The 26,261-nt window shown below is 39.1% G+C and overlaps 3 protein-coding genes across 3 annotated transcripts; 2 read left to right on the forward strand and 1 right to left on the reverse strand.

The window, feature by feature from the left end:
• Positions 1-235: 235 nt before the first annotated feature.
• On the reverse strand, positions 236-10,688 carry slc5a8l (solute carrier family 5 member 8, like). The gene is given in 25 exon segments (XM_034681467.1): positions 236-1,102; positions 1,623-1,708; positions 2,534-2,643; positions 2,912-2,916; positions 2,918-3,009; positions 3,012-3,095; positions 3,213-3,300; positions 3,405-3,461; positions 3,463-3,473; positions 5,582-5,605; positions 5,608-5,668; positions 5,670-5,694; positions 6,910-6,998; positions 7,108-7,160; positions 7,163-7,236; positions 7,297-7,467; positions 8,366-8,370; positions 8,372-8,451; positions 8,454-8,521; positions 8,770-8,812; positions 8,815-8,835; positions 9,255-9,306; positions 9,558-9,575; positions 9,577-9,624; positions 9,926-10,688. Coding segments are annotated over 25 exon segments (1,833 nt in total). The 5' UTR covers positions 10,280-10,688; the 3' UTR covers positions 236-988.
• A 674-nt stretch (positions 10,689-11,362) lies between these two features.
• tshba (thyroid stimulating hormone subunit beta a) lies at positions 11,363-13,792 on the forward strand. The gene is given in 5 exon segments (XM_034688903.1): positions 11,363-11,395; positions 12,863-12,983; positions 12,986-13,017; positions 13,155-13,196; positions 13,198-13,792. Coding segments are annotated over 5 exon segments (465 nt in total). The 3' UTR covers positions 13,435-13,792.
• Positions 13,793-19,741: 5,949 nt separating this feature from the next.
• On the forward strand, positions 19,742-25,485 carry slc25a55a (solute carrier family 25 member 55a). The gene is given in 11 exon segments (XM_034684488.1): positions 19,742-19,870; positions 20,542-20,630; positions 21,368-21,493; positions 21,908-21,963; positions 23,168-23,265; positions 23,344-23,461; positions 23,570-23,765; positions 23,867-23,958; positions 23,961-24,020; positions 24,114-24,189; positions 24,285-25,485. Coding segments are annotated over 10 exon segments (1,002 nt in total). The 5' UTR covers positions 19,742-19,870; positions 20,542-20,610; the 3' UTR covers positions 24,445-25,485.
• The last annotated feature ends 776 nt before the right edge of the window (positions 25,486-26,261 follow it).

The following is a 26,261-nucleotide window of genomic DNA, read 5'->3' on the forward strand; positions in this document are numbered from 1 at the left end:
ATATTTACAACCCTAAGGTTAAGAGAAGCCGTATTGCAAAAGAATCGACTGTAAAGGAAATGTATTTTCTCGTCATTAAATTCCTGTACTCTGTCTAACATGCTGCACATAACAAGGTCACACACTCACCTAAGTGCTCTGTCGGACAAGAGAGAACTTGAAGGCTTCCCTGGGCTTGTGTGGTCACGTTTTCAGTCAACGCAGTCGAACTTTGTACAAAACATTATTAACAAGTAGAATTTGTGAACAATTTATACAGGTAGTACATAAAAAGGTGCCAATTTAATACAAAAATAATCAAGTAGTACACAAATACTCCAAAACACATGGCTATTGTTCCTTCAACAGTACCATCATCACCTATGGTAGAATAACAAACATGTCTGTGTGTCCACATGAGGAGGACAATAAATGTTCAGGAGGAGAATAAAGAGCCAGCAGCCGCTATCAGGGAGGACGAATGAACAAAGGGCATTCAGTGTAAAAACAGTGCTGTCACATTACTGCTTAACAGGAAGTGGAAGCAATTCAATTAGTACAGAGCAAAAGGTGTGTTTATGTGAAATGCCTTTCCTCTATTGTTCATTGTTCAGCAGCTAAAAATACAAGGTTAACGATGGGAGTATGTTGAACTGACACGTACGTTCGATTTTCATTCTGGGTATTTAAAAAAAAAAGTTAGCTGTGGTTTGAGAAGCTCGGTGAGGTAACAACATGAGAAAGAAAAGCTTGGAGTTATTATATGAATGTAAAGTTTACTTCTAATAATAGCTAGATTTATGTGCATAATTTAAAAAATACAAATAAAATATCTAAAATATTCTGCCTAAATTTAATATTTTAAAAACATATTAATTGGCACTCAGTTGTAATTATGTATTCTAACAAATCAAATGCACCTCAGGGATATAGCTGCATATAATAACGTCTTGTCATTTACAGTCTGTGTACACACATTTTAACAGTCTCTCTGAATGTCATAGGAGCATTAGAGTTTGGTGACTTTTTCAACATCTGTTTTCATCAGGCCCAAGTCTCTGTACGGCAGGTTGTCAGCTCCTATATAGAAATCTTTAGGATCCTTTTCTTTGACCTCTGGTTCCTGTAGTGTGTTGGGAACAATGATAACACCATTAGAATTAAAGCACAGTGATTATTTCTTACTTCATTAAATAAAATCAATCAATCAAGCTTTATTTATATAACAACTTTCATGCAAATCAATGCAATTCAAAGTGCTTTAACAGCGATTGAAAACAAGAACGAAGCAGACATAAAATAATGGCAAGACATATTAAAAAACAAAAATGGATTTTAAAATAGAGACTATGCACACCAACAACAATAAAATATGTGTAATTAAAACAAGTTAAAGCATCAAATTAATATTAAGAGTTTAAATAGTCAAAATAAATACAGTTAAAAAGGGTAATGATAAGAGTTGAAGACAAAATAAAGGCTAAAAATATCAATAAAACTGAGTAGATAAATGAAAATAAATAAATGAAAATAAAATAAACAGTTAAAATTCATAAAATACTAAAGAAAAATTTAAATCAATACAATTGTAAAAAGTAAGTAATACAATTGTTAAACCCTACATAATATGGCCAGTCCCTTACCTCTGATTTACTACACCAGTTGAAGCAGAAGAGATCACTCTTCTTCACGAACAGATCAGGGTTTATCTTTTCCTGCTTGCATCCACCTAAACAGAAATATGCCCCTTAGTTTCCCAGCTTCATTGTCATAATATCATAGTTTAGACCAGGGCTTCCCAAAATGTGGGTCGCGAGACACAAATGGGGGGTTGTGAGATGTTTTCCAGAATGTTTTTTTTAATTATCTAAAAATATGTATGTATATATATTTTTTTTTTTTTACCTTGTTTCTTGTTATCTTCCTTTTGTTTGTACTTTTTATTATTATTATTATTATTATTATTATTATTATTATTATTATATTATTATTATTATTATTATATATTATTAATATTATTTATTTATTTTTTTTAAATTTTCTTCTCTTTGTTGTTTTCGTATGACTTATATATAGTTTGTTAACTTGTGGTGAACAAAGAAATACTGGAAAAAAATGCAAATAAAAAATGTTGAATGACAAAAGTGATCTAAAATAGTACATTTTACCCACCATAGTAAAAATATCGACACAAATAGTAGCTAAACTTGAAATAAAACCTTGAAAGTAGAGAAAGTAATGAGTTTTCTGCCTTTCTTGTTGCCAGATGACTCCTAAAGTTTAAGGTTAGTGAACAGTTATTTTTCAAAAGCATCAGTAGCAGTAGGTTTATTCATAATGGCACAGGAAACACAGCCACATGCTCATGTAGGTAGGCTAATTTTCTACAGACCAGAAAATGAAGCCACACTAAATCACTTTTAGAGACAGTGGGGGTCGCAAGTCTTTGGCACCTATATTTTGGGGGTTCAAAGTTTGGGAACCCCTGGTTTAGACCATGCAGGTGCTGATGTACCTCAGCAGTGGAAGTTAAAGTAGGGAAATAATGTCTCACCTGTGATCATGCTCACAAGCAGGCCACTCACCATTGTCGTCAGCATGCCCAAAAGAGAGAGGTAGACGTAGGAAAGAGAGTACCAGGAGTCTGCCAGAGCTGGTCTGACACTAACACACAAAGAAGTTACTTTAGTTATCATCCTGCTGACATCTGCACCGCCTTAAAACAGCATACTACCACTTATGTCTGATACAAGTAGTGCTACAACAAATAGTGTTTATTATATTCAATTAATAATAAACCTATAAAACATCTTCATCAGGTGACTTCTTCAGATGTCTATTTTTAGGACTTTTTAAGTATTCCATCCATTGTGAGCATATCATGTGTTTGGGTAACAATAGATGCATCTATGTATAATGTCATGTGACTCACTCGGGTTTGTGTCGGCCCTGGACTCGTCCATGGAGCTATCGTTGTGTAGTTCTGATCCATTGTGTTGTTGCAGCCCATGGTGCTAAGAGGTAGAGGGTGGTCTTGTCAGCAGTTGGTGGGTAAATCTGGCCTCCAATCCCCACCCACAGGGTCAAAACTAGTCCGACGATCATTCCCACAAGTCCTCCCTGCAAAGTAAACATCACAGCATTAAAATACTTCTGGTTTTGTCACAATAGCCTTGTTGTGTGAGAGAAGTCATTGTAGTGTGTTGAATGTTCCCGTAACAGGAAATACTCACCACTGAATTGGTGTGCGGAAAAAAGCATGCCTAATAGGTAAAGACAAGAAGAGGCCCACTGAATCATTCCAAATATGGACAGAGCTGCCTGCAAACAGAAAACCAAGAGGAGGCTTGTAGTTCCTTATATTGAGCACTTGGTGGTGCTGTAGAGCAATGAATAGCTGCAGATTATTGGTGGAGTGGTGTTACCTGCAGAATGCTTCCCATTGATGAGGCCACTCCAGCCATCCCGATACAAACAGCACCCGAAAAACACACCTGGAGGTGATGAGATCAGAAGTTATTGGAAGATAAGAGTGCAGAGCTGGATGTGCATTGGTTGCTTTTTGCACGCGACATGTTCCAACTCATCTCACATTTCACATCTCTCTTACCAAAATGTGTGCTTTATATTGATATAGTCAACATTTGTTTTTTAAATAGGAGACAGTTTTTTGACTCAGCGTGTTTCAAGATATATCTTTGAAGAAGAAGCGAGTTCATGTTCTTTATCAATAGACTCTGGAGGGTGTTGGAATAAGTTTTCTGTATCTTGTTGCAGGCTGTCGACTCAGGAGCTACTTTAGACCTTTGCATTTGCAGATTATGCAGATGAAAGAACACTTTATTCAATCAGCACCATCATACTCTAAATACTGTAGTTGTATTTTGACTTTAACTAACTATTGCATCATTATTTTATTATTTTATTATATTTTGGGACTTTTTCACCTTTTATTAGAGAGGAGATAGGGTGAGAGAGTGGGGGAACGGCATGTGAAAAGGGGGCTGCAGGCTGGATTTGAACCCATGTTAGCAGCTACATGGGCAAGCGACTTAATACATATTATATTAATAATAAACTTTATTTATACAGCACTTTTCTTAACAAGGTTACAAAGTGCTTCACAACAAAAAGCAGAGAATTACAAAGCATAAAAAACGGTTGCAAACTGGGAAGAAAAAAGACAGAAGCATAACCAGACATCAGAATGAAGAACAAATTCAAGAATTAGGGGTGGAGAAATGCCTTCTTATATAAAAATGTTTTTAGTGAGGATTAAAAACAGTCAAGGTTGTGGACTGTCTAATCATCAGTGGCAGGAAGTTCCACAGTCTTGGAGCTCTGATTGAAAAGGCCCGGTCACCTTTTTTTTTAAGGGCGGATCTTGGCACAACAGCAGAGCTGCATTCACAGATCTGAGGGGCCGCCCAGGCACATAGGGGGTAAAAGGTCTCTTGAATAGTTTGGGGCCTGTCCATTTAAATTTTAAAAGTAATCAATAAATCTAAAATTGACACAACAAGAAACTGGCAGCCAATATAAGCTGGCAAGCACAGGAGTGATGGATGGTATTTTGATGTGCCTGTTTAAATCCGAGCGGCTGCATTTTGAACTAGTTTGAGTCTGGAGGGAGCTCTGACTGATACCCGTTTAAAAGTGCGTTACAATAATCAAGACGAGGAAAAATAGAAGCATGGCTGACTTTGAACAGATTGGAGGGGGAAAGGAATAATCTTATTTTGGAGATTTGTTGAGGTGGAAAGAAGCAGGATTTAACCGTATTTTTTACATGAGTGTCAAGCCTGCGCCAACTATGCATTAATATACAAGTTCAATATTTACATGGACTCAATGTAATAGTCAAAGGATTAACCAATTCTTCCATTTTCAGCCATACCTGGGTCTTGGTCACAGTTATAATTGTAATAAGAGATTAGACAGTAAGTGTGGTTGTTTGATTCTGCTGGGAAGGAGGAAAAATGATACGAGGACATATCACCCTACATAGCTTCTATTGCACTCTCATTTTAAACTGTGGGAAAGACACTAAAACTCGCCTTCTCTCTGTGTAAAATGTGAGCATTGACTTACAAACATAGCAGCTCTATAATGACAGGGAACAGAAGGTCGTTGCATGCCAACAGCATGTCAAACCAATAACTAGTGTCAATATCAAATGAAGGGTTTGATGTTTGCATTCGAGTTCCTCTCTGATTTTTTGTGGAGCCACGCCCTTCACCTGAACAAAGGAGGTCAAAGAAGCTACATGCTCCCACCTGTCGAGGGTTTTTTTCTCAGCTAGCTATTCTGATATAACCCTTGAAGTTTTTGATGCAGTGATTCTATAAATGAAGGGTTCATATTACAGCTATCATGTCTTTACTTGAACAGTTAGAAAGAGGAGTTTAGCTTTCAGGAATTAGAAGACAAGATAATGTTGTCTTGGTGACTGCTGGTGTTTTGTTAGCTACATGAGGAATTCCTTACATGATCAGACTGAGCTGTACGTACACCGATGAAGTGTGTGAGCGTTTGAAGTTTCACATGAATTTTATGAGATTGTTGTTAACCACAATAAAGAATTCTTCACAGCACGACTTACTCAAGCCCATGTTCATCCACGTTGTTGTTTCTGTGTGAGAGTTTTGCACACAGGAAGGATGAAGTCTTCCACAGTGACAGCAACGAGGGGCGTTAATGCTGGAAGACACGGTGCTGAAAAACATGCAACAGTAAGCTTAAGGTACTTCAAAGAACAGAAATGCTCACACTGGAAAAAATGCCCCTCCAAAAACAAGAAAAAAAACTTATTTCAAGGTGTGCTTTTAAGTACTTAAATAAGCAAAAAGATCTGCCAACAGAACAAGTGAAATCTGCTTGGTAAGACGTAATATTTAGAAAACTGTGATCTTGAAATTAGCAGGGAAGTATTTTAAAGCTTAGTGTCTCAGAATAAGCCAGGAATGCTAACAATAAGTATTTTTCCGCTCAAAAATAGACTTTTGCACTACTAAATTTCATGTCAACTTCTTCATTTGAGATATATTCACCTTAATTTGAGTTGTATAATAGCTGCACTTCTCTAGGTTTAAGACCAACTTGTAATGAAATAGGCTTACAAAGTTGAATTTGAGCATTTTGAGATATAATGTCTATCATAGTTAGCTGGATATACTACTATTCAGTCATGTTGTTCTTTAGGATAAGCCAGCTGTGCTCAAAGTAGGTGTTTCATTGTGTTGCATGAAGTACAAGGATGTTTATTTTTATCTGATTTAGAAGAAACAGTGCCTGAAACTGTAACCCACCCTTAAAATCCCTTTTCTTTCTTTCTTTCTTTTATTTATAAGGAGCTGTTTCCCGATAGATCTCCAATAAAATGCATTTACTTAAATCAAGTAAAGTGTTTGTCTTAAATCAAGATTATCTGTCTTCTACAAATAGATCTCAGCTTGAAAAATGCATGAAATGTAAATAAACCTTGTTTCTTCTAAATTACAACTCAAAACAAGATCATTTCAGATTGTTTGACTTAACAAGATATTTAAGATGGCCTTGTCTTAAACCAAGTCCCTCTATCTTGCTCAAATAGTACTTGTTAAGTAAATGTATCTTAAATCAAGTGGGATAAGACATTTTGACTAAAAACGAGACAATTTCACTTGGTAAGATTTTGAGTTTTTGCTGTGCATGCACTCAAACCACACTTCAGAATAATGATATGATTGGTCTCAGGCAGCATGCAAATAGTAGTTTCAAGAAATCAACCTTGATTGTGTCAGTGCAGCAGTGATGTGCACCTCTCTGATGACACAGGTACCTTACAGAAAGAGGTATTTCCTGCTCATTCTTCCTTATCATTTATCTATCAGAGCGTTTCCTCATCAGCCAAATATTTCAGCTCTTTTCCTCATTGGTTCCAGGCCTCACCTCAGAGTCCCACTGTATGCAGCAGCCACAAACAAGCCAGGGATCCCAGGGTAGTCCGCCAGAATGTCCATCACAAGGTAGGGCAGCAGCTAGTTCACAAATATTGATATTTTTACTTTCCCTGTGATTTAAACTTGTGTAACAAACTGCACATCCTCCTCCTGTTGCACGTAAAGAGACATTTGCCGCTGAAGTTACCTGGTCAGGGGTGGTCACGTCACCGTTTTTAAGTGGGTCACAATTCTTGTAATGGAGTACATGACAAGGCCAGAAAACACAGCCAGACTCACGGTTACCCACAGGCCTACCATGTTGACGTACAAAGACCTGAAAGGTGAAAGAAGACCTGTCAGGGCACGAACCCTCTCTCACCGCTGCTTTCATTACTGTTTGCAATGCTATGCGGTATCACTCACATCTTGGCCGTGTCCCAAAGTCTTGCAGGAAATGTAGCGCTGCACCTGGGACTGGTTGATGGAGTAGATGGACACCCACATGATGCTGCCACCGATTACAATAGTCCAGAAAGTGTGTCGCTTGAGGGGATCAGGGTCAAAACTGTGGTAAAGGTCAGCGAAATGGGATAAAATTAAAGATAATAATACATCAGAAGTAAAACTTTTGTAGTGAGTGAGGACACCAGTGAGTCATAAGTTAGTTATCTTTACGGCTGTGTGAAGAACATTTTTATAGGGAAGAATCCTTCCTTGAAGAGCAATAAAGACTAACAGGAAGGGATTGACCCTTTCAGCAGCAGCCATTTTCTGTGATGTCACACTCAGCATTAAAACAGCTGTTCTAATGTCTCAATCTTGTAATGCAACCTCTAATGTATGATGGTTGTTGTCAATAATTAAACTGTTACTGTTTTTCAGCTTTTCAGATTGATCAGCAACTACAATCAATTTCAGAGAGAGATTTCAAAATTCCTGAAGACATCTGGGCCATATTTCGAGGTAAACAGCATGTTGAAAAACCTGTAGCAGCACTTAATGTTGGCATTCGGCTTGGAAAGGCTGAATGCAAACATTTGATAGCGTAAAACAAAAGGGTGAGGTGTATAGTCCTAGCTATGTCAGCCATAAAGTGTCTGAATGCTAAACATCACGCTTTAGTCTAGTAGATCTTTGGTTTGGTGTGATGTTGGATGTGGTTTCCACCGTTGAATAAGCCCCATTGTTTTGTCCAGATTTTTTTAATCATTTTAAAAGCACAGATATGGATGCCTTTTTCAGACTTCTCACAACCTTGACCACAGAAACGTGACATTGTATCGACATTCTCACATTCAGATTGACATTAAAGGTGAACGCCCATGGGTACATCCTAAGGTGTGAGAATGTACCTTGCATGTGTTTTGCTGCACAACTAAATTGCTAAGTGACTCAGGAAGCCGCGCCCTCCTTTAAAATAACGACCACAAACACATGTCAACACAATCTGCTCATGTACGTACTCGAACCGCCTCGAGTCGGCCTCCTTGGCCCGCATCTTCCCAGATCTTCGTCAGGCCTCCCTGGAGTACGGCTCCTCTGGCGATACGGCCACAAAACCTGCCAGCATGATCACCATCTGCAGCACGTCGGTCCAGATTACTGCTTTCAGACCGCCTGAAACCAAAGCCATGGTGGAGCCAGATTATCATATCGCTGAGATCAGTCTGTTTTCTACATCACAACCAAATTAAATCATAAAAAACAAAAGAAACCACTTCTTATATATTGAAATACTGACATACTTCGCCTTAAGGATTCAGTCAATGGTTGAACTCAGTTTACAACGCCTTTTGTATCGTTTGCATATCAGACTATCAGTACTAAAACACCATATCATGCTTTTGGACATGCAGAGTATCCAACCAAAGTGCAGTAGAGGATGCACACTGCTCCTGTAGCCACCAGCACCCCCACAGATCAAGTCCTGTGACTGAGAAACACACACAAGAAACCTTGTCATGATTCAAACATTAAAATAAGCATAGACAAAGAAATGTGACGGTTTTCTAACTTTGAGTCAGATGTCTCAGGATGTCAGACAGACAGACACACAGCCGTATCAGTTCTCTATCAGTAGTTGACAAACCTTGTTATCAGGACCCAAAAAGATAAATGTAAAAAGATAAAACTCAACACTATCACCAAGTTGCACTCACAGTTCACTAAGTTACCGTTAAGAAAAGCTTGAATAAACACTCTTATCTCATCCTGTGATTCAGAGTTTGTTTTCAGAAGGAACAGTGATAAAGGAGAAGTGGTAAATTCACTATAAACACCAGTTCTCCGGAACATGATAGCATCATATAAAAGTTATTTCTGTCATATTTGTAACAACACACATGAACTTACTCTGATTTAGTGCCAGAGCTGGAGCATAGATGACCAAGCCGGTGTACAGAGCCTGAGCAGAGAGGTCACCATTAGTTGATTAGATGGAAACAACACCCATGTGATTCATATGAATCATTTGTATTTTAAATAATGTATTGATAATACATGACGTCAAACAAGTAGAGATGCTTTTCCCATGTTTATCATCTTAATAATGGTTTTTTTCCATTCTGTGTGATTTACTTCTGTTGGTTTTGATTCTCTAATTACCAAAATGAATGGAATACCTCCTCTGTTTGAACAGCAGCATGCTGTAGTTACCGTTTGCACGATGTACATTGGTTGTTCCAATTATTCGAATGGGCCGGCTGAAGCGCAACTCCAGGTACTGGAAATGAAAAGGGACACTCAGTAAGACGTCAACGGATGAATTGGTACACAGTATATAAAAAAAAGAGATTAGAGCAGTTTTTTTTGTTTCTCTGTTTGAACTTGTCCACCCACAGTTCCAGGGAAACAATTTTATAGCAGCTGGAATCTGTACAGCATTTAAAGCGATCAATCATTGTTGATTTAAAACCTCCCTTCAGCCTTCCAATGAAACATACCGGCTTTATGGATTTCAACATTTATAGTTTTTTCTGCTGCACCTGTCATCCAGCAATTAAGAGTCTTTAACATCTTCTTACCTCGTAGGCGCTGGTGATCCCCAGTCTGTAGAAAAGAGGGACAAACATCTCAGCAGTGATGAAGGACATGATGGTGTAGGAGAAGCCGAAGAGCCAGAATGCAGCTCCGAACCGGTAAGACTCGGCTGGAGTACCAATGACTGTGATGCCAGACATGAAGCTAGCAGTAAGCGACATGGCAACTGGCACAGCTGTCATTTGTCGTCCACCTAGCAGGAACTCGGCACTGCTGGAATCCTTACGGCCTCTGATCGCCTGGAAAAGCCCGATACCAGCTGCCCCTATAATAGTTCCAGCAAACACCACATAATCCCACACAGAGAAAGTGGCCACTGGGCCGCCTGTACCAACCATGGTTATTTCAGCAGAAGAAGCTCTCTATTGTGTAATCTGCTGAAGGTCTGTCCTCTTAAATTTCCTCCAACTTGTATTAGATCCAGTTGTAAATGTACGTTACCAAAGTGTCATTTTAAACCTTCAACAGAGAAAAACATCCAACGAATTCAGGGTTAGAGTCCTCTGTTTTGCCACAACTGGTATGCCTGATAGAAAAACAACAAGATCCTTTAACTAACACTTCCTTCAAGTGGCAGGGATCTTGTCGACTGTGATGTTTTTGGAGTCTATAAAGATTAGTTCACTTAGTTAATAATCCATCAAGAACACACTGAAGTCAGCCATAATCTCAGTGACTGTCAAAGGTCTTGATGTGGTGGCGTGCCTGAGGTGCAGATAGCTGAGTGTGATTCTCGTTATCAAGAAGTTCTCCCTCTCTTTGGGAAACGCAGTGACACAATAACCCAACCGGAAGATTTTTGTAGTGTTCAGCTGCAGGTCGCTCACAAGTCACTGGATCTCTGAGGGATGTGAGGACAACAAACTGACTCTTTATGTGTCACACATGATTACTGTTGCTGTTTCTTAGCCTAACTATATCTTTGGTTATCACTCCAGTGATGCAACATAATATTAAAGCTCAAAAACATGCAGACATCAGCTAAAAACATGAAAAGAGAAGGTTGAGTATGACACGTGCATTGTTGTAACATAAGTCACTTATGAGCAAGGTTTTTGTTGGTTAATTTAGTTTGAGTCGCTCCTAATGAGAGCGATCAGACCCAGTAACTTCTCTGAAAGTTAATGTTAAATGGCTTTTACTGTTAATGTTTGTAAGGGTTAAGTAAGAGCAGGGAAGATGAATGAGCTGCCAAAGGGACATTGAACTATTCTTTTCTGTTTTTACTGTATTGTAATGTTCACTCACTGCTACTGAATGAAAACAACTGTCAGCCAGATGCCACATGCTTCGAGGAGAAGACTTGAGTTGAAGACTCAGATCCTGGAAGAAGTGTTGTGATCCACATGAGAAGAGAAGAAATCAATTTTGTCTCGTTTTTTAGAGACCAATTATGAAACATCACAGGAAGACAGTGGGAAATGGGTTTGACATCATACAGTGGCATCAAGAATGTACACTACCAGTCACAAGTTTGAACACACCTTCTCATTCAAAGGTTTCATTTATTTTAATTATTTTTAACATTGTAGATTAACACTGAAGACATCAAACTATGAAATAATCTGGTTTTGCCATAATCTGGATTACAACAGTTGTCAAATAGGGCTATCCTTTGTGTGCTAACCCTACCTCTGAACAACACAACTGATGGTCTCAAAACATTAAGAAGGAAGACATTCCACAAATGAACCTCTTGACAAGGCTCATGTTAATTAGAAACCATTCCTGGGGGACCACTTCATGAAGCAGACTGAGAGAATACCAAGAGTGTGCAAAGCTGTCATGAAGGAAAAAGGGGGGCTACTTTACAGAATCTAAAATATAAAAATATTCTGCTTTGTTTAACACTTTTTGTGAATTAATAATTCCATATATGTTCTTTCATATTTTGGATGTCTTCAGTATTAATCTACAGTGTTTCAAACAATTAAAATAAATACAAACCTTAGAAGGAGAAGGTGTTTCAAACATTTACTCTGTCCTATCGTTTCTGAGACGCCGACTGTCATCAGAAAGAGAAGATAAGAAGATCCTTTTGTCTGACGGTGTTGGGTGCAAACCAACACCATGTCCTGACAGCCACCGTCAGTATCTGTAGTTTGTATTTGAAATACCAGATTAGCACTTTGCTCACATTTTTATTTTCCTCACCATCAGAGCAGATTAGATAACACCTGCTCCAAATGTTTCCTATCTGTGTTCAATACATGATTGGACTGTGACCAGTTGTGGATTGATCGTGCCCACTGCTGACTGCTGTATATTTGTGTAAGCAGCGACGCATGTAGTAACATTTAGAGCTCTGTGTGGTCCTCTGTATTACTTGGTATTGGAGATAGAATAGAATGGAATGCACTTCATTAATCCTAAGGGAAATTCAGTAACCTTTTCTTCTGTTAATTTTTATTCAAATGACCGACAGATTAGGTTGTTTTGGAAACTGAAGGGAACTCATGTTAAATTTTAAGTCCTTCCTCACAAACTCTGCATTCTTAAGGAGAATTGAAGCTTTGGTGCATTTAGTGACATCTAGTGGACAGAGGACTGATACAAAGGCTTCCTGTTACAGAATCTGTTGCGTCACTTTCTTTGGTTATTTAATAAACAGTGCTCAAGAGGAGAATGATTAATTCATGTCATTCACTTAATGGCCTGGAGGTTTAGTTCCTCCTTTCATCACAGATAAAAGATAAGTGCCTCCATGGATAAATGGATGAAGAGGGATAATATAAGTTTGCATAAATACTGCTGAGGGGCCTCACTGCAGCCGAATCAGAGCTGCAAGTGCAAGATCACTGGAGCAGGTGAATCCACATGTACATAGGACAAAGTAGATTAACGTTCTGATCTTGTCTTTTTGCTGGTTGTGTCACATCTCTCCCTTTTACATGCAGGTTTCAAAACTCTGAACATGCGAGACCGCAGTGTTCACCTACTGGCTCCTGTTTCTGCTGTTCCGCCCAGCTGTGCCCATGTGTCTGCCCACTGACTTCACTCTGCACGTGGAGAGACCAGAGTGTGACTTCTGTGTGGCCATCAACACACCATCTGCATGGGATTCTGCCACTCAAAGGTAAGTAGTGATAAACGAACAGATAATTCATAAAGATCAATAATCAAACCGTATTGATGGTTTCTTTATGTCTTTATTTGATGTGCATGCCTTATTTGTTGAAAGTGAATCCATGGTTTTTTGTGTTTGACAAACAGGACAGCATCATCGGGGACAAATTCAGCCCCCCCTTCCTTGAACCAAAGAGGATGCACCTACGACAAGGTTGAATACCGAACAGCTGTTCTGCCCGGCTGTCCCATAGAGGCCAACCCTGTCTTCACTTATCCCGTGGCCCTCAGCTGCAAGTGCGATTCCTGCAGGACTGACACCGATGAATGTGCACACAGAGCCAGTGGGGTTGGGGCTCGGTGCACCAAACCAGTCCGACGTCTTTACCCATATCCTGCACAGAGCAGCTACATGACCCCTTTCTGATTCTAAAGCTCTCATTGTCCTCACTCTCTATGTGTTACTGGCGTTAACTGTATGACTCATGAGTATTTTCGGAAAGGAGACATGACCAATCATGTAACAGATTAATAAATAACTGCACGTTCTGTATTGTTGCCTATTGTACCAGCCTGCTCTATTGTGCTTTTGTTGCCAAATCTGTCTGCCCTGGAGCTCTGCCTCTCAGTTCACACTGGTGGAGTTGATCCTTCTGGTGTGCTTTGGTAACCTTAATTAATGAACCTCCTGTAAACTCACGGGGGTGTGACTTACAGAGTTTTTATGTTTAATCTGAAGGAATACTCTGAATGCAACTCCATTAAAGCTGAAGTCTCTAAATAGCTCTCTGCCTAAGCTGTGCTTGACTTAATCACATCCTGCGTCTGTCCATTCTGCTCTGTTTGTAACATAAACACCAACCCACAATGTCACCTCCAGTCACTATATTTGCCACAGCAGTCATTGCATACACGTGAGGACTGACACACCTCAAATGTTTAGAGATTGTCATTAGAGAGGTTGACCCATAAGATGAGACACACTGGAGACTTACCAAATACCAAATCACAACGTGAGTTTGCTAACTGCCGGGTGTCTTTGGGCTCATCATAAGTTGAGTGTTTGGTTTCCCCACTCACAAAGGGGAATTTGGGAGGACAGCTGGGGTTTATTAATAGCTCAGCAGGTCAGAGTGGGGGAATGTCCAACAAGTCCATCATTGCATGGACTCAGTGACGTTGCTGTCACCTTATTCACATGCTGTTACTTCTGTTTGTTACAGATTTCTTCTATCGGTGACTACTCCTTTAGGTTAAGATTGTGAATCATATTCGTAGACTCTTCGGCTCTGAAAGATTCTCACATGTCAAAACTTTTTGATCAGAAGGGAATTGAGTGTATAATAGATTTAAAAAGCTGGTGAACTAAAGGCCCATACACCATCAGATTTAAAGCGATAGCACAGTTTGAAAAGAGGAAGGTTTTCTTGTAGGTAGTGCCAATTTCAATCGCAAACAAAGCTGATCACTGTTTGCATTTCTCCACAGAACAAGAGAGACATGTTTGTCTCTGATATTTAACAGGATTCATGATTTCTACTTCTAAGGAACCTCGGAGCTGGAGTGGAAGAGTGGAAAATTTAAATGAGGTCAAATTAGCTGTGAGAAGAGGTATGGATGGTAAACCAGTTTGTGTAATGCTGAACCACCATAAACAAAACAAGCCCACACACTGTTTAACCTTGCAGACAGTCAGCTGACACCGAGGTTCAGTGCCTTGGTATTTTGTAGACACGTGTCTTTGACTTTGTATACAAATGTTCTGCTTGTTTCCTTAGCTTCGACTTTGACTTATTATTAGACAAACATGTTTTATACTTCTATACAAGCATTGTTTCATATTTATTACACTTAATGCATCAGAAAAGAGTTTATATTGTGGGATTTTCTTTTTAAAAAGTACAATTTTGGGTACTGTTGGCTGAATTATGCTGTAATTATTATGCTAACATTTGACCTGATTTGACTCTGAAATTGTCTGACCAATGTGCCACATTGTTTGAAATGCCGCACTCAAAATCCCAGCTCGGTGTTGTTTTGAAAACCAATAGATAAGCAGCGGGTGACATGGAATTTGCTCCCATCAGCAGTCCAAGAGGAGCGGCTATGTCGTCCCACATACCGACCAGTCATTCACACAAACTGTATGGTTTTGTTGGTGTTGGGTTCATTCAGCTTGAAACAATGTGAGAAATACTTTCGCCGTATGAGCCGCTCAACCGTGACAATGGTGGTCTGGGGGGTCGGTTGGCCTGGGCACCGTTTCAGTCTAGACTGTCTGGTCTCGACTTTTATATTGCAACAACTATTGGACAGGTCATGATCTAAATAATAACACTCAATCCTAGTCTTCCAATCATGATATCCAAACATTTACCATGTCTTGACCAGCATGTTGATATCTTTGATTTCTGGTGACTGTCTTTTGATAGACTGTTTTACTAGACTGGATTTTTTTCATCCTCAACCCCTACAGCGTTTCATTTGATCACTACCAATTTGCACATTTAGTATGCTAACACACTATTCAAAGCTACTAGTATAGCTTCAAATTTGCCTGACCTTGTACTGTTTCTTTTTGTTTGTTTTTTTTTTAATTATATTTTTGGGCATTTTTGTTTTTATTTGATAGGACAGCTGAAGAGAGACAGGAAATGTGGGGAGTAGAGAGTGGGGGATGGCATGCAGCAAAATGGTCGAGGCCGGGAATCGAGCCTGCAGCCTCTACAAAGAGGGCTATAGCCTCTGTACGTGGGGCGCACGCTCAGACCGCTTGGCCAACAGCGTCCCCAGTACTGTTTTAAAAAAAATGTATTTTTCCCCAGATGTTTACAGCATCTTTAATTATTTAACCCTGGGCTAATTTGAGACTATAGTCTATTCTTTTAGCTAACTGCTGCCACTAGTTTGGAATGTACAGTTTCCCACCAGCTTTAATTTGTCCAATACTTTGGCTAACAAATGACAAACCCAGAATCTGCAGTTATAGTTCACTCAATCACTGTCAATTCTCAGTCAAGGTCAAGGTATTTCATGAGGCTGGAGGGAAAGGTCAAGGTTTTACCCTTTTCTATCCATAGATGGATCTCAGCTGTGGTGGAAGGAGGTGGAGCTATAGAGCAGGGTTCCCAAAGTGTGGTTTGGGACCCCCTGGGGGGTCGAGACACAAATGGGGGGTCGTGAGATGTCTTCCAGAATGCTTTTTTGTACTTTATCTAAAAATAGTACATTTTATACCCATTACAGTAAAAAATATCAACAAGAGTAGCTAACCTTGAAATAAACCTTGAAAATAGAAAGTGTAAGGAGTTTTCTGACTTTCTTTTTGCCAGATAACTCCTAAGTTTTGGGTTAGTGAACAGTTGATTATCAAAAGCATCAGTAGCAGTAGGTCAGTTCATACAGCACAGGAAACACAGCCACATGCTCATATAGGTAGGCTTATTTTATGCAGACCAGGTAAATGAAGCTGCAATTAATCACTTTGAGGACAGTAGGGGTCCCAAGTCTTAGCCACCTATATTTTCGGGCTGCGGGCTGAAAAGTTTGGGAACCCCTGCTCTACGGGTTTACAGGACAACACGGACCAAGGCACCAAATTCACTCTCAATTCACAATCATGTGTTAGCTTGTGCTCCATGGGTCATGGTGCCACAGTAAAGCCTAAATCAGCTGCCTCATAGTCTGAATAGTAGGCTGGGCTTTATGACGTTTGCTGTTATCAGATGAAAAATGTCATATTGCTTTGTTACAGTGTGTTACAGGTTTCTTATCATATAAATGTCGATATAACATCATAAGATAAGATAAGATAAGATAAGATATTCCTTTATTAGTAGACAGTGCAAAACAGTATAAAGTACACAAGAGCATATAAGTAGTATAGAAACACCTCCAAAGTTAATCAGAAATCATAGACATAATCATAGTGGATTAGCCACCATTGGACAACTGCTAACACTAGAACACTAGCATGTAGTCACTTCATAGCTAACATCGCCATTACCAAGAAATATATGCCTTTTCTCTGCTGCTATTCAATGCAATTGAAAAGTGTGAATACCTACCTGATGACAGTGTTGGCAGAGACTCAATTAATCATGTTTCACAGAAGCTAATTACCACATACGATGTTGAAACATGGCTCAATATCTCTCAATACTTGTAATGTCAATCACTGATGAGTCACTAAGTTGAGAAATAAATGATTTGTCAGATTTCCTAAGTGTTTATGACTTAAATTGAATCAGAAACTCCTTATCAACCTTATAGAGAGTGAACCATAAGATTGGCATCAGAGGAAAATAACCACAGGGAATATAAGGAACTGTGACGACTGATTGCTTCTATTTTTCTTTGTTAGTTTGCTACAATAAACTTTCACAATAGAAAATGTGGAGATATTTTATAAGAACTAATCAAATGCACTGGTTGTTGCAGGAGCATATTTACATGCACATCCTGCAGCAGCATCAATACAAAAATGTAAAAAACGCACAGTTTTTCAAAAGATATCTATTTATCTTTCACACTGAGATCTTACTTTGATCTTTTGGGGTTAGGATTAAATGCGTATTTATGTTTCAGAGCCGGATGTTTGCTTTTTGTGATACAGTCTATACAGTAAAGCTTACCCTTGTTTGCTACAGGCTGCAATAGATTATTTATGTTCAACAAGGTGTGTTTATTACCCTGAGCATTTTGAATTGTTTACCACAACTGATGACATTAATCTGTCAACTTACTGATGTGAGTTATTTATGATGTATGGGTATGGCTTCCATGTTTTGAGAACATACCAACCCGATGAAAACTTAAGCAGGTTGTGTGAAGAGGCGTTGCCTTTTTTGAGCCTCCATTATAGTTCATAGAGCTGTTCCAACTTGAGCTAGTGCAGTCCCACCTTTACTGTGAATGCTCTTCAGGAACAATGTCATATGTTTTTCTTACAAACATGCATTTTCAAAAACTGTTTATAAAAAGACTGTCTTTCCATTTACTGGATAATAAATGTGATGCTCCTGCTTTGGTGCCAAAAAGGTTTTAATTAATCCCTATATTTTCCCCTTTAATCTGATCCTTGATTTGGCCGCACCTTTCTAAGAAACCTGAATTGCAAGATGTTTTGCAACCTGTAATTAAAATTCATGATAAGGATCTAAATAGGCCGAATAGGTATAGACATCAAACCGCACAGAATACACTAGAACAATCTAGAAGAGGAAAAAATACCAGAACAGAGCTATTCAAGTTATTCAAGTGTGCTGCCTAGACTAGAGCTGTATACGTAACTTGCAGATGATACAACGTATGCACCACCCCCCGTTACATAATTTCCAGGGCTCTCATGTATCTGCATTGAAAGACAAGAACCGTTTGGCATGCAAGAACCCCATATCAGCTGAGCCAGTCCCCCACCCAAACAAGAACCTTCTTGTCTTTGAGTCCACCCTGTAATTTTGCATGTTATGCAGCTAGACTGTGCTTTGTATATTGTGCTCCTACAATTTGACACCTATTCATAAAATGTTTCAAGTAATTTAGCAGGCTACCATTTATTCCTGCATTCACTTCGAAATAAGATAAGCTGTGGTGTTTATTTTGCCACAGCAAAATTCTTCTGCTTTTCTTCACATCTTTCATAGCTGAATAAGCTGGGGCCCCCTTTCAGCAAAACCTGCTCCTTCTGCACACAGTTGCAGACTCACAGCGAGGAGATGAAAGCAGTAAGGTTTGCTATGGGTCACTTCGACCCTGGTAACCGAGGGAGGGGTTGAAACTCATCTGCTCCCCCACCCACATTTCTCCTGCTGAAAAATGTCATGAAGGAACAAAGAACAATAGAGCAGGAAACAGGGCTCTTCTTTCTGCATTTTAACCCTTTGCATGAACTTGAACTAAAATACTCAAAATGCAGGAAATATGTCTTGTCAGTTTTAAGTTTTATACCTTTCGTTGTATGAAATAAATGATGCATTTACATGATGTAGGCTATTCACAGTTTCAATGTTGTGACATGCCGAGACAGAGCTGATGTAACTGTTACCTACCGTTGAGTAATGAACCTTTGCAATGACCCTCATTAAATAACATGGGATGACATTAACATGTGAAACAAAGCATCTGTCATGTAACTAGCAGCTCTGACTCTCAGATTGCTGCAGTGGAGTCGAATAATTCACACTGGGTGGTGAAGATTAGGTACAAATCTCTTTTAAAAGGAAAATTAATTTAGTAGACATTTGGTAACTTTCCATTAAGCAAGGTCAATAGTATGCACGTGATTGGAAAAGCCTAGAATAACACAGTGATGTCATCCTACTTGTACACTCCATTCACAAGCTGACCAGAGTTAACCTAAACCATTATCATCTTAACCCAGTGACTCACGCTGGGACTAAGATCGTCTTAGCCAAACATTTCTTTGAGGACACGTGTCCTGTCTCCCTTCATGAGCCTGGTGTACGTCTATTAAAATGTCTAAACAATATTTAAAACCATGTTTTGTCAACTTTTAATCACAATAAAAGAATAGTGATCCGTTAACAATGCTTTGTCTCGCCTTACATCCTGGAACGCCTTTTGTGGTGCATGATTGGTAGACGATTTTGATTGACGGGTCTGTCTTCCAATTAAACAGGAGGAAACGACATTCAGCCAATCATTAAGAGTGTACAAATTTGTGATCGGTGATTGGTTCTCATTCAACGGTTGTAAAGTTGGGTCCGCCCCCTAGGTTAAACCTCAATGGAAATTTCCACTCTCTCCACTCCATACTAATAGAGGAAGCGCCGGGTTACCGAAGTATTCTAAAGCAGACAGCGACAAGGAACAATCTTGAAGAATCACAAGACAATCTAACTGTAAGTTGAATTATTATCTGCTATGTTGTTTTGATATTAAAATGACTCTCGATAACTACAGTGTTAGTCTTTATAAGCGGCTTCGGTTTGAATGGGTGATGTTAAGTGAATGAGCGCCTCCTGTTAACATTGCCGACCGGTACTAATGCAACTTGAAGCAAAGGCTCTTAATTGTTCAGATACGATACTGTCTAAATGTTATTTTACGTAAATAAAGATGTTTTAAAGCTACTCAATAACCCCAACTTTGTATAGAATATATTTTTTAATTCTTTACATGTTTCGTTTGCACAAAAATAACTACTTTGCATACATATTATCTAATTTAACTCAATTTACAAAAAAATTTTGCTTTTTTTTGAAGCCGATAGTTTTATGTAACGTGGAATTTTACCCAAAACTCCTCTCCAGTATCAAGATTGTATGAAAAGGCGACACTGCCCTTATATGGTATTCCGGTATGTGCGCTAGGCTAGACCACGCCTACTTGTAGTACAGCTCAAATTACAACAGAGCCGCTATGTCATGTCCTCGTGAGTGTGAGACACCTAAGATAAGTCTGAGGCTCAGCTGTCAGGGGGATAAAGCTCTATGTAAACACTTAGTTCTCAGGAAAATGCATATTAATTCCGTGTTGAGTAACTCATTCATGTTTTTTTTTATCTGTCTAGGTGACCGAGAAACACTTGAATCTACACTTCTACTTTTACACTTCTATTTAAACTTTATTAAAAGTCACCATGTCTCAGCAGCAGATGAAGTAAGTATCATACAGAATATTTTTCTACATATAGGACTATTAGATTTATTGACATATTCCTTTTGCCATTTTAACATATATCCCTGGATCTTACTGTCAATTTAAATTTTTGGAAAAAGTCATAATATGGGATTAACTCACTCAACTCCCCTTTGTTTATATAGCACCTTGCATATAGAAAAACATGCAGCCCAAAGGGCTTCACAGAATAACAGTTACAGAAAACAGAAGCAATGATAAAATTATAATTAGCATGATTATAAATAAAATACTTAAAAATCAAATCAAATCAATACAGTAAAATTAAAAAAAGAAGTAACGGTGGAAAGAAAAGTTCAAAAAGAAGGTAGAGTTAAAAAGATCAGAGAAATACAATAAATAAATAGATAATTAAATAGGTAAATAAATGTTAAAGTAATATTGATTAAAATAATAATAATGATAATAAAAATGCATCCCAGGGCTAAAAATAAATTATTCCAAATTAAAAGCTAGATTAAAAGGTAAGTCTTAAGTTTACTTTAAAAACACTCAGAGATCTCGCTGTTTTAATGTCCAGAGGCAGCGAGTTCCACAGTTTAGCTCTCTGAGATGATAAAATGAAGCACTTACAACCCTGTTAAAATGAGGATTAAAATTAAATCTGAATCTAAACCCACTCCTAGATTAAGTAAGAGACTGCTGCCTAAGAGTTTCCATATTAACGTGTTTCCTTTCTATCTCTTGTCCTCTTACAGCCTCCCAGCCAAGCTCATTAATGGAGGCATTGCTGGCATTGTTGGCGTTACCTGTGTCTTCCCCATTGACTTGGCAAAGACCAGGTTACAGAATCAGAGACCAGGTCAGCAGGCCTACAAGAGCATGTAAGTATTTTCCTTCCCTGTTGTCTTGCACGTCACTACCTAGTACCTGTGCTTCCCAAATCTGATGGCATTACGCCCACTACCTCCGTTTGTAATCCAGTCCTATTCCCGCTAATCCTACACTGACCATGCAGGGTGCTGACATCAATGTGTAGTGTTAGGTGAATTCCAGACTTAATGGCGCATGAAGAGTTTTCATATTGCTCATTCCTCTATTATGAGGTAGTGATGTCCGTGTAGGATGGAACCTTACTGCTCCAGGAGGCATCACTCAGAGGCCTGAACTCTTATTATACTGACATTCTGATGAATAACTGGCCTTAGCTGTTTTGATCAAGCAGTAAAATATTTAAATGTCTCTTTTTTATTAAGCATCACATAAATAATGTTTCTTCCTTTTTTTTTCTTCTGCAGGATGGACTGCCTTGTCAAAACAGTTCGATCAGAGGGTTACTTTGGAATGTACAGAGGTAAGAATAATGCATATTTGACTTTTAATAACCAGTAGCCTTAATATGTTGGACAGATTCAGCTTTAGGATGGAATTATTATTGATTTTAATTACATTTTTATTGTGGTTTAACATTGACTGCACTGGATAGATACTCCTGAGGTCCAGAGGTGATTAGAAACGTGTATTCTAAATGCATGTGTTACCTGATAAAGTTAAAAGACATTGAATAAGGGAAGAGGAAACAGCTGGTATGATGTGATAGCATTCATGCAACGATTAGAAAAACCCTCCATTTGTATTTGATGAAATGTAGAACAGGAAAGTGAAATCTTGTGGTTGTAAATGAAGACCTTTTAGTATAGGTCTCTGCTTGTGTGAGGAATGCTGTTTGTTTGCATCTGTGTTTTTCATATTGCAGACATGGGTCCCCCTGGGATATTGAAGGCTAGCCGATAAGGCGCAGCCACGCTGGAGGCAAATCATTAAATGGTTCTTACAATATTGCTCTATTTAAAACTATAGGCACAAGTTTTTGTTTTGCCATCTGTTTGTTCTGTAATTTGACTTCTTGTCAATAACTTCTTGGCTGTCTCTTCACCGTCCTGTCGACATGTCATAGATAATTTTCCCGACTTTGAATTGTGTCGTTGTGAACTTTGATTGATCTTACATGAATCTGTGGTGACCTTAAATATACATTATTTTTAGATTAACACTAGTTTCACAGATCAGTATGTAAGATTCCCAAAGTCTGCTTACACAGTACATGGTCAAATACTCCGTTCTTTCAACATCCCTTCTTTTTTCTTGTCTGTCGTCATGAACTACTGACTTGTAGTCTTTCATTAAACAAACAGACTTCCTTTCTTTGACTTCTTTCTGTTTTCATAAACTGAAGATTCCTTCTCCTTTGTAGACTCTGCATCTCAATCCCTCCTTGTTTCACTTCTTGTCTTATGTCTTCATTCAGCCTGTTTCGTTATCTTCCTCCTGAATGTCATGTATAATGTAATGTCTTCTACTGTAATCCCCCTCCATCATCATGACTGAAGCTACTTTAAATTGAACATTTCTTTGTTCTGTGTGTAGAATAGCTTAAACAATGGCTTTTGTACATGTAATACTGTAATGATAGTGGCGGGGAATGTTTTTTTTTAAACATGTGCTGTATGACATCTCGATTGTGACACCAGTAGTAAATTAATCATTTTTCTCCTCAGGCGCTGCAGTAATTTAACCCTGGTCACTCCCAGAGAAGGCAATAAAGCTTGCTGCTAATGACTTCTTCAGGCACACCCTCGCCAAGGATGGTAGAAACGTCAGCTCACAAAGTCAACAATAAAGGAACATACAGTACCAAGTCTATTTGTTCCTAAACGTTCTCCGCTCGTTACAGAAAGGGCTGACCGTGTTCAAAGAGATGCTGGCAGGTTGTGGAGCCGCATGTGTCAGGTTGTAGGCACAACCCCCATGGAAATGCTTCAAGATACAGCTACAGGATGCAGGCAGACTCGGTAGATCACAGAGTTCAGACTGAAGAAGATCTGTGTAGCTCTTTGACTTTTCTCAGCCACATGTCATTTTTTGTGTTAATATTCATATATGTTTGCTTTCATCCACAGCGGCCCAGCAGCAGAAACCTGTCATGATGTCCCCTACCAAGCTGGTGGCCACCAACACCATGCTCAGCCGCTCCTACAACTCTGGCACAGTGGTCACAGCACCACGATCTGTGTCCGCCACACAGATCGCGAAGGAGCTGTTCCACACGCACGGCCTCCAGGGACTCTACAAGGGTCTGGGGGCCACACTCATGAGGTAAGACTCCAGATTCCCAACACAGGAAAAGTAAACTTCTTACACCAGTTACACTTGTCTCAGATTTCACTTTGAACTAACATTTAATTGTTTTCTTTCAGGGATGTCCCCTTCTCTATCGTGTACTTCCCATTGTTTGCCAACCTGAACCGCATGGGTAAACCAAGTCCTATGGAGGCGTCTCCCTTCTACTGGGCTTCTTCTCTGGCTGTGCGGCTGGATCCACTGCTGCTGTGGTTGTTAACCCCTGTGATGGTGAGTCTAGCAAGCCATGAAACGCCATGTTATCAGTAGCAACAATGTCATTTTCTGAAATATTTTCTAACTCTTTGTCCTTATTTGTGCAGGTTGTGAAGACCAGACTGCAGTCCATGAACAAAGGGTCCACTGAGGAGACGTACAATGGAGTCATGGATTGTGTGAGGTAAGAAGTTTGAGGTCTTCATAGTTAGATATTTACTTTTCTTTCCTGGTCTCATGCATGAGCATAAATAACCTTCTCTTTTTTTTTCTTCACAGTAAGATAATGAGGAAGGAGGGACCATCTGCTTTCCTGAAAGGCGCTGGCTGTCGAGCTCTGGTCATCGCTCCTCTGTTCGGCATCGCACAGGTTATGTACTTTGTTGGCGTTGGCGAGTACATCATGGACAACGTGCCTCTAGGCCTCATTTCCCCATGAACAGATCATGGTGCGAGCTGGATATGAGCAGGATCTCTTAGAGCGAAGATGGTGGAACAACTGGCAGCTACATACCACCAGTTTACAGCATAAAGAAACACAAGACCTGTCTGATGAGGTCAGAGAGGCTTCAGGGTGTGAAGACCTACGGGTTTCATCACCCGTACGGTCTGACAGTTGTGTTGCACTTGAAACACTTTGTGACTTATCCAGTAGGCGTTAGCCCACGTTTTGCACTTGAAGCTGTTTTAGCCTTACCGGCCTGAGGACCCAGAGTTGCAGTGTTATTCTTTCTCTGTCCCTAATAACAGCCCTGTTGCGGTTCCCTCTGTGAGGGAGGGGTGCTCACTCCCATCAAAGACAGACATTGATCTGTGTTTTCATATTGTTTTGTATGTGAACGCTAGTTTCATCGGGAATACTGAAACCGCTGCTTGCAGTACCTCACTGTTAAGATGTTATTTTTTTCTCCTTATGTTACAAAGCCTTTACGTTGAGTTGTTTTCAAATTGGGAACACGTGGGGCACAATTTGTTTCAAATTAATATTATTTTAATTATTTTTTTACACACATTTCAGCAGTGGCTTGGTATACAGTCCGTGGTTAGTTTTAATTGATCGTGAACCTTCGTACAGTCCTTGGGACCACACACATTTGCCAAACCATTAGCAGTGTGCTGTTTGAAACTTGCTATTAACCCTACAACTGTTTTAATAATCTGTGAATTTGAGTCTTTGTATCATGTTATCTGCAAAAACTTGAGATGCATCCATGCACATCATATAAATATATGTATGCATGTTTTCATGCACATTACCTTGGTTTGGACTTTCAATTATGCATACTTACAATCTGACTCCAAAGAATACTCTTGGTTTATGCCTTAAGAAGAGCAGATTGGTGTTTCTTTGTGGCATTTTGTCCAAAAACGCATTATTACTGTGACTGTGAGCATGTGAAAAACGACTGTTACTTAATATTGTATTTGTTGTGGCTTTTTGTACATACCATATATACATGCATTAAATATTTGAAATGCACCTTTTTGTGTCTGTTGTTTTAATGATTAGATGTCATAATAAGAATAAGGAAGATGAAGCAATCTAGTCTTAAAATAAGTATTACTGCTTTATGCATTTACAGTCTATGATCAAGACTGAAAAACTATAGAAGGCAAGGCAAGTTTATCTATAAAGCACCATTCATACAAAGAGCAATTCAAAGCGTTAAAAACAAAAAAAAACATACAGCAAACACTTGAAACATTAAAATTGTATATGTGGCCAGTTATGTTTGATCTACTCTTTCTCTCTCTGTGTACTTAACGTACATAGCAAATAGTGTTGGGTCTTATTAATTATTTAAATTCGGAGAGATTATTACAAATATTCAGCCCCCTTCTCTTCTCTGAAGTCTGTAACTTTAAGAGTCTTACTGTCCCGCCTGACACAGAATCACACTGATCTGGTCTTAACCAAGCGGCAACCTCAGGTCTCAAAATATGAAGCCCATGAGGAAGTGTCATAAACTGCAATTTATCAAACACCCACTTGAGGCTGACTGCAGAAACACCGGAAACCACATAGACACCAATTTAAGAAACACGATCTTTGCAGCATTAATAAACATGTTTACAGCCTGGTTCAAAAAACGGCTTGGCTCTACATAGCTAATTTCTCTAACGGCTCAGAAGATATTAAGATTACGAGGTTTTTGCCCAAATAAGGACATGACTGACTTGACTGACTTGACTGACAGGCGGGAACACATAGCTGTTGGCTAGGAGGCTCAAACCCTGCCTCTTTACGTCACACTG

This window comes from Notolabrus celidotus, chromosome 1 (genome assembly GCF_009762535.1).
Source record: "Notolabrus celidotus isolate fNotCel1 chromosome 1, fNotCel1.pri, whole genome shotgun sequence".
Classification (NCBI taxonomy): Eukaryota; Metazoa; Chordata; class Actinopteri; order Labriformes; family Labridae; genus Notolabrus; species Notolabrus celidotus.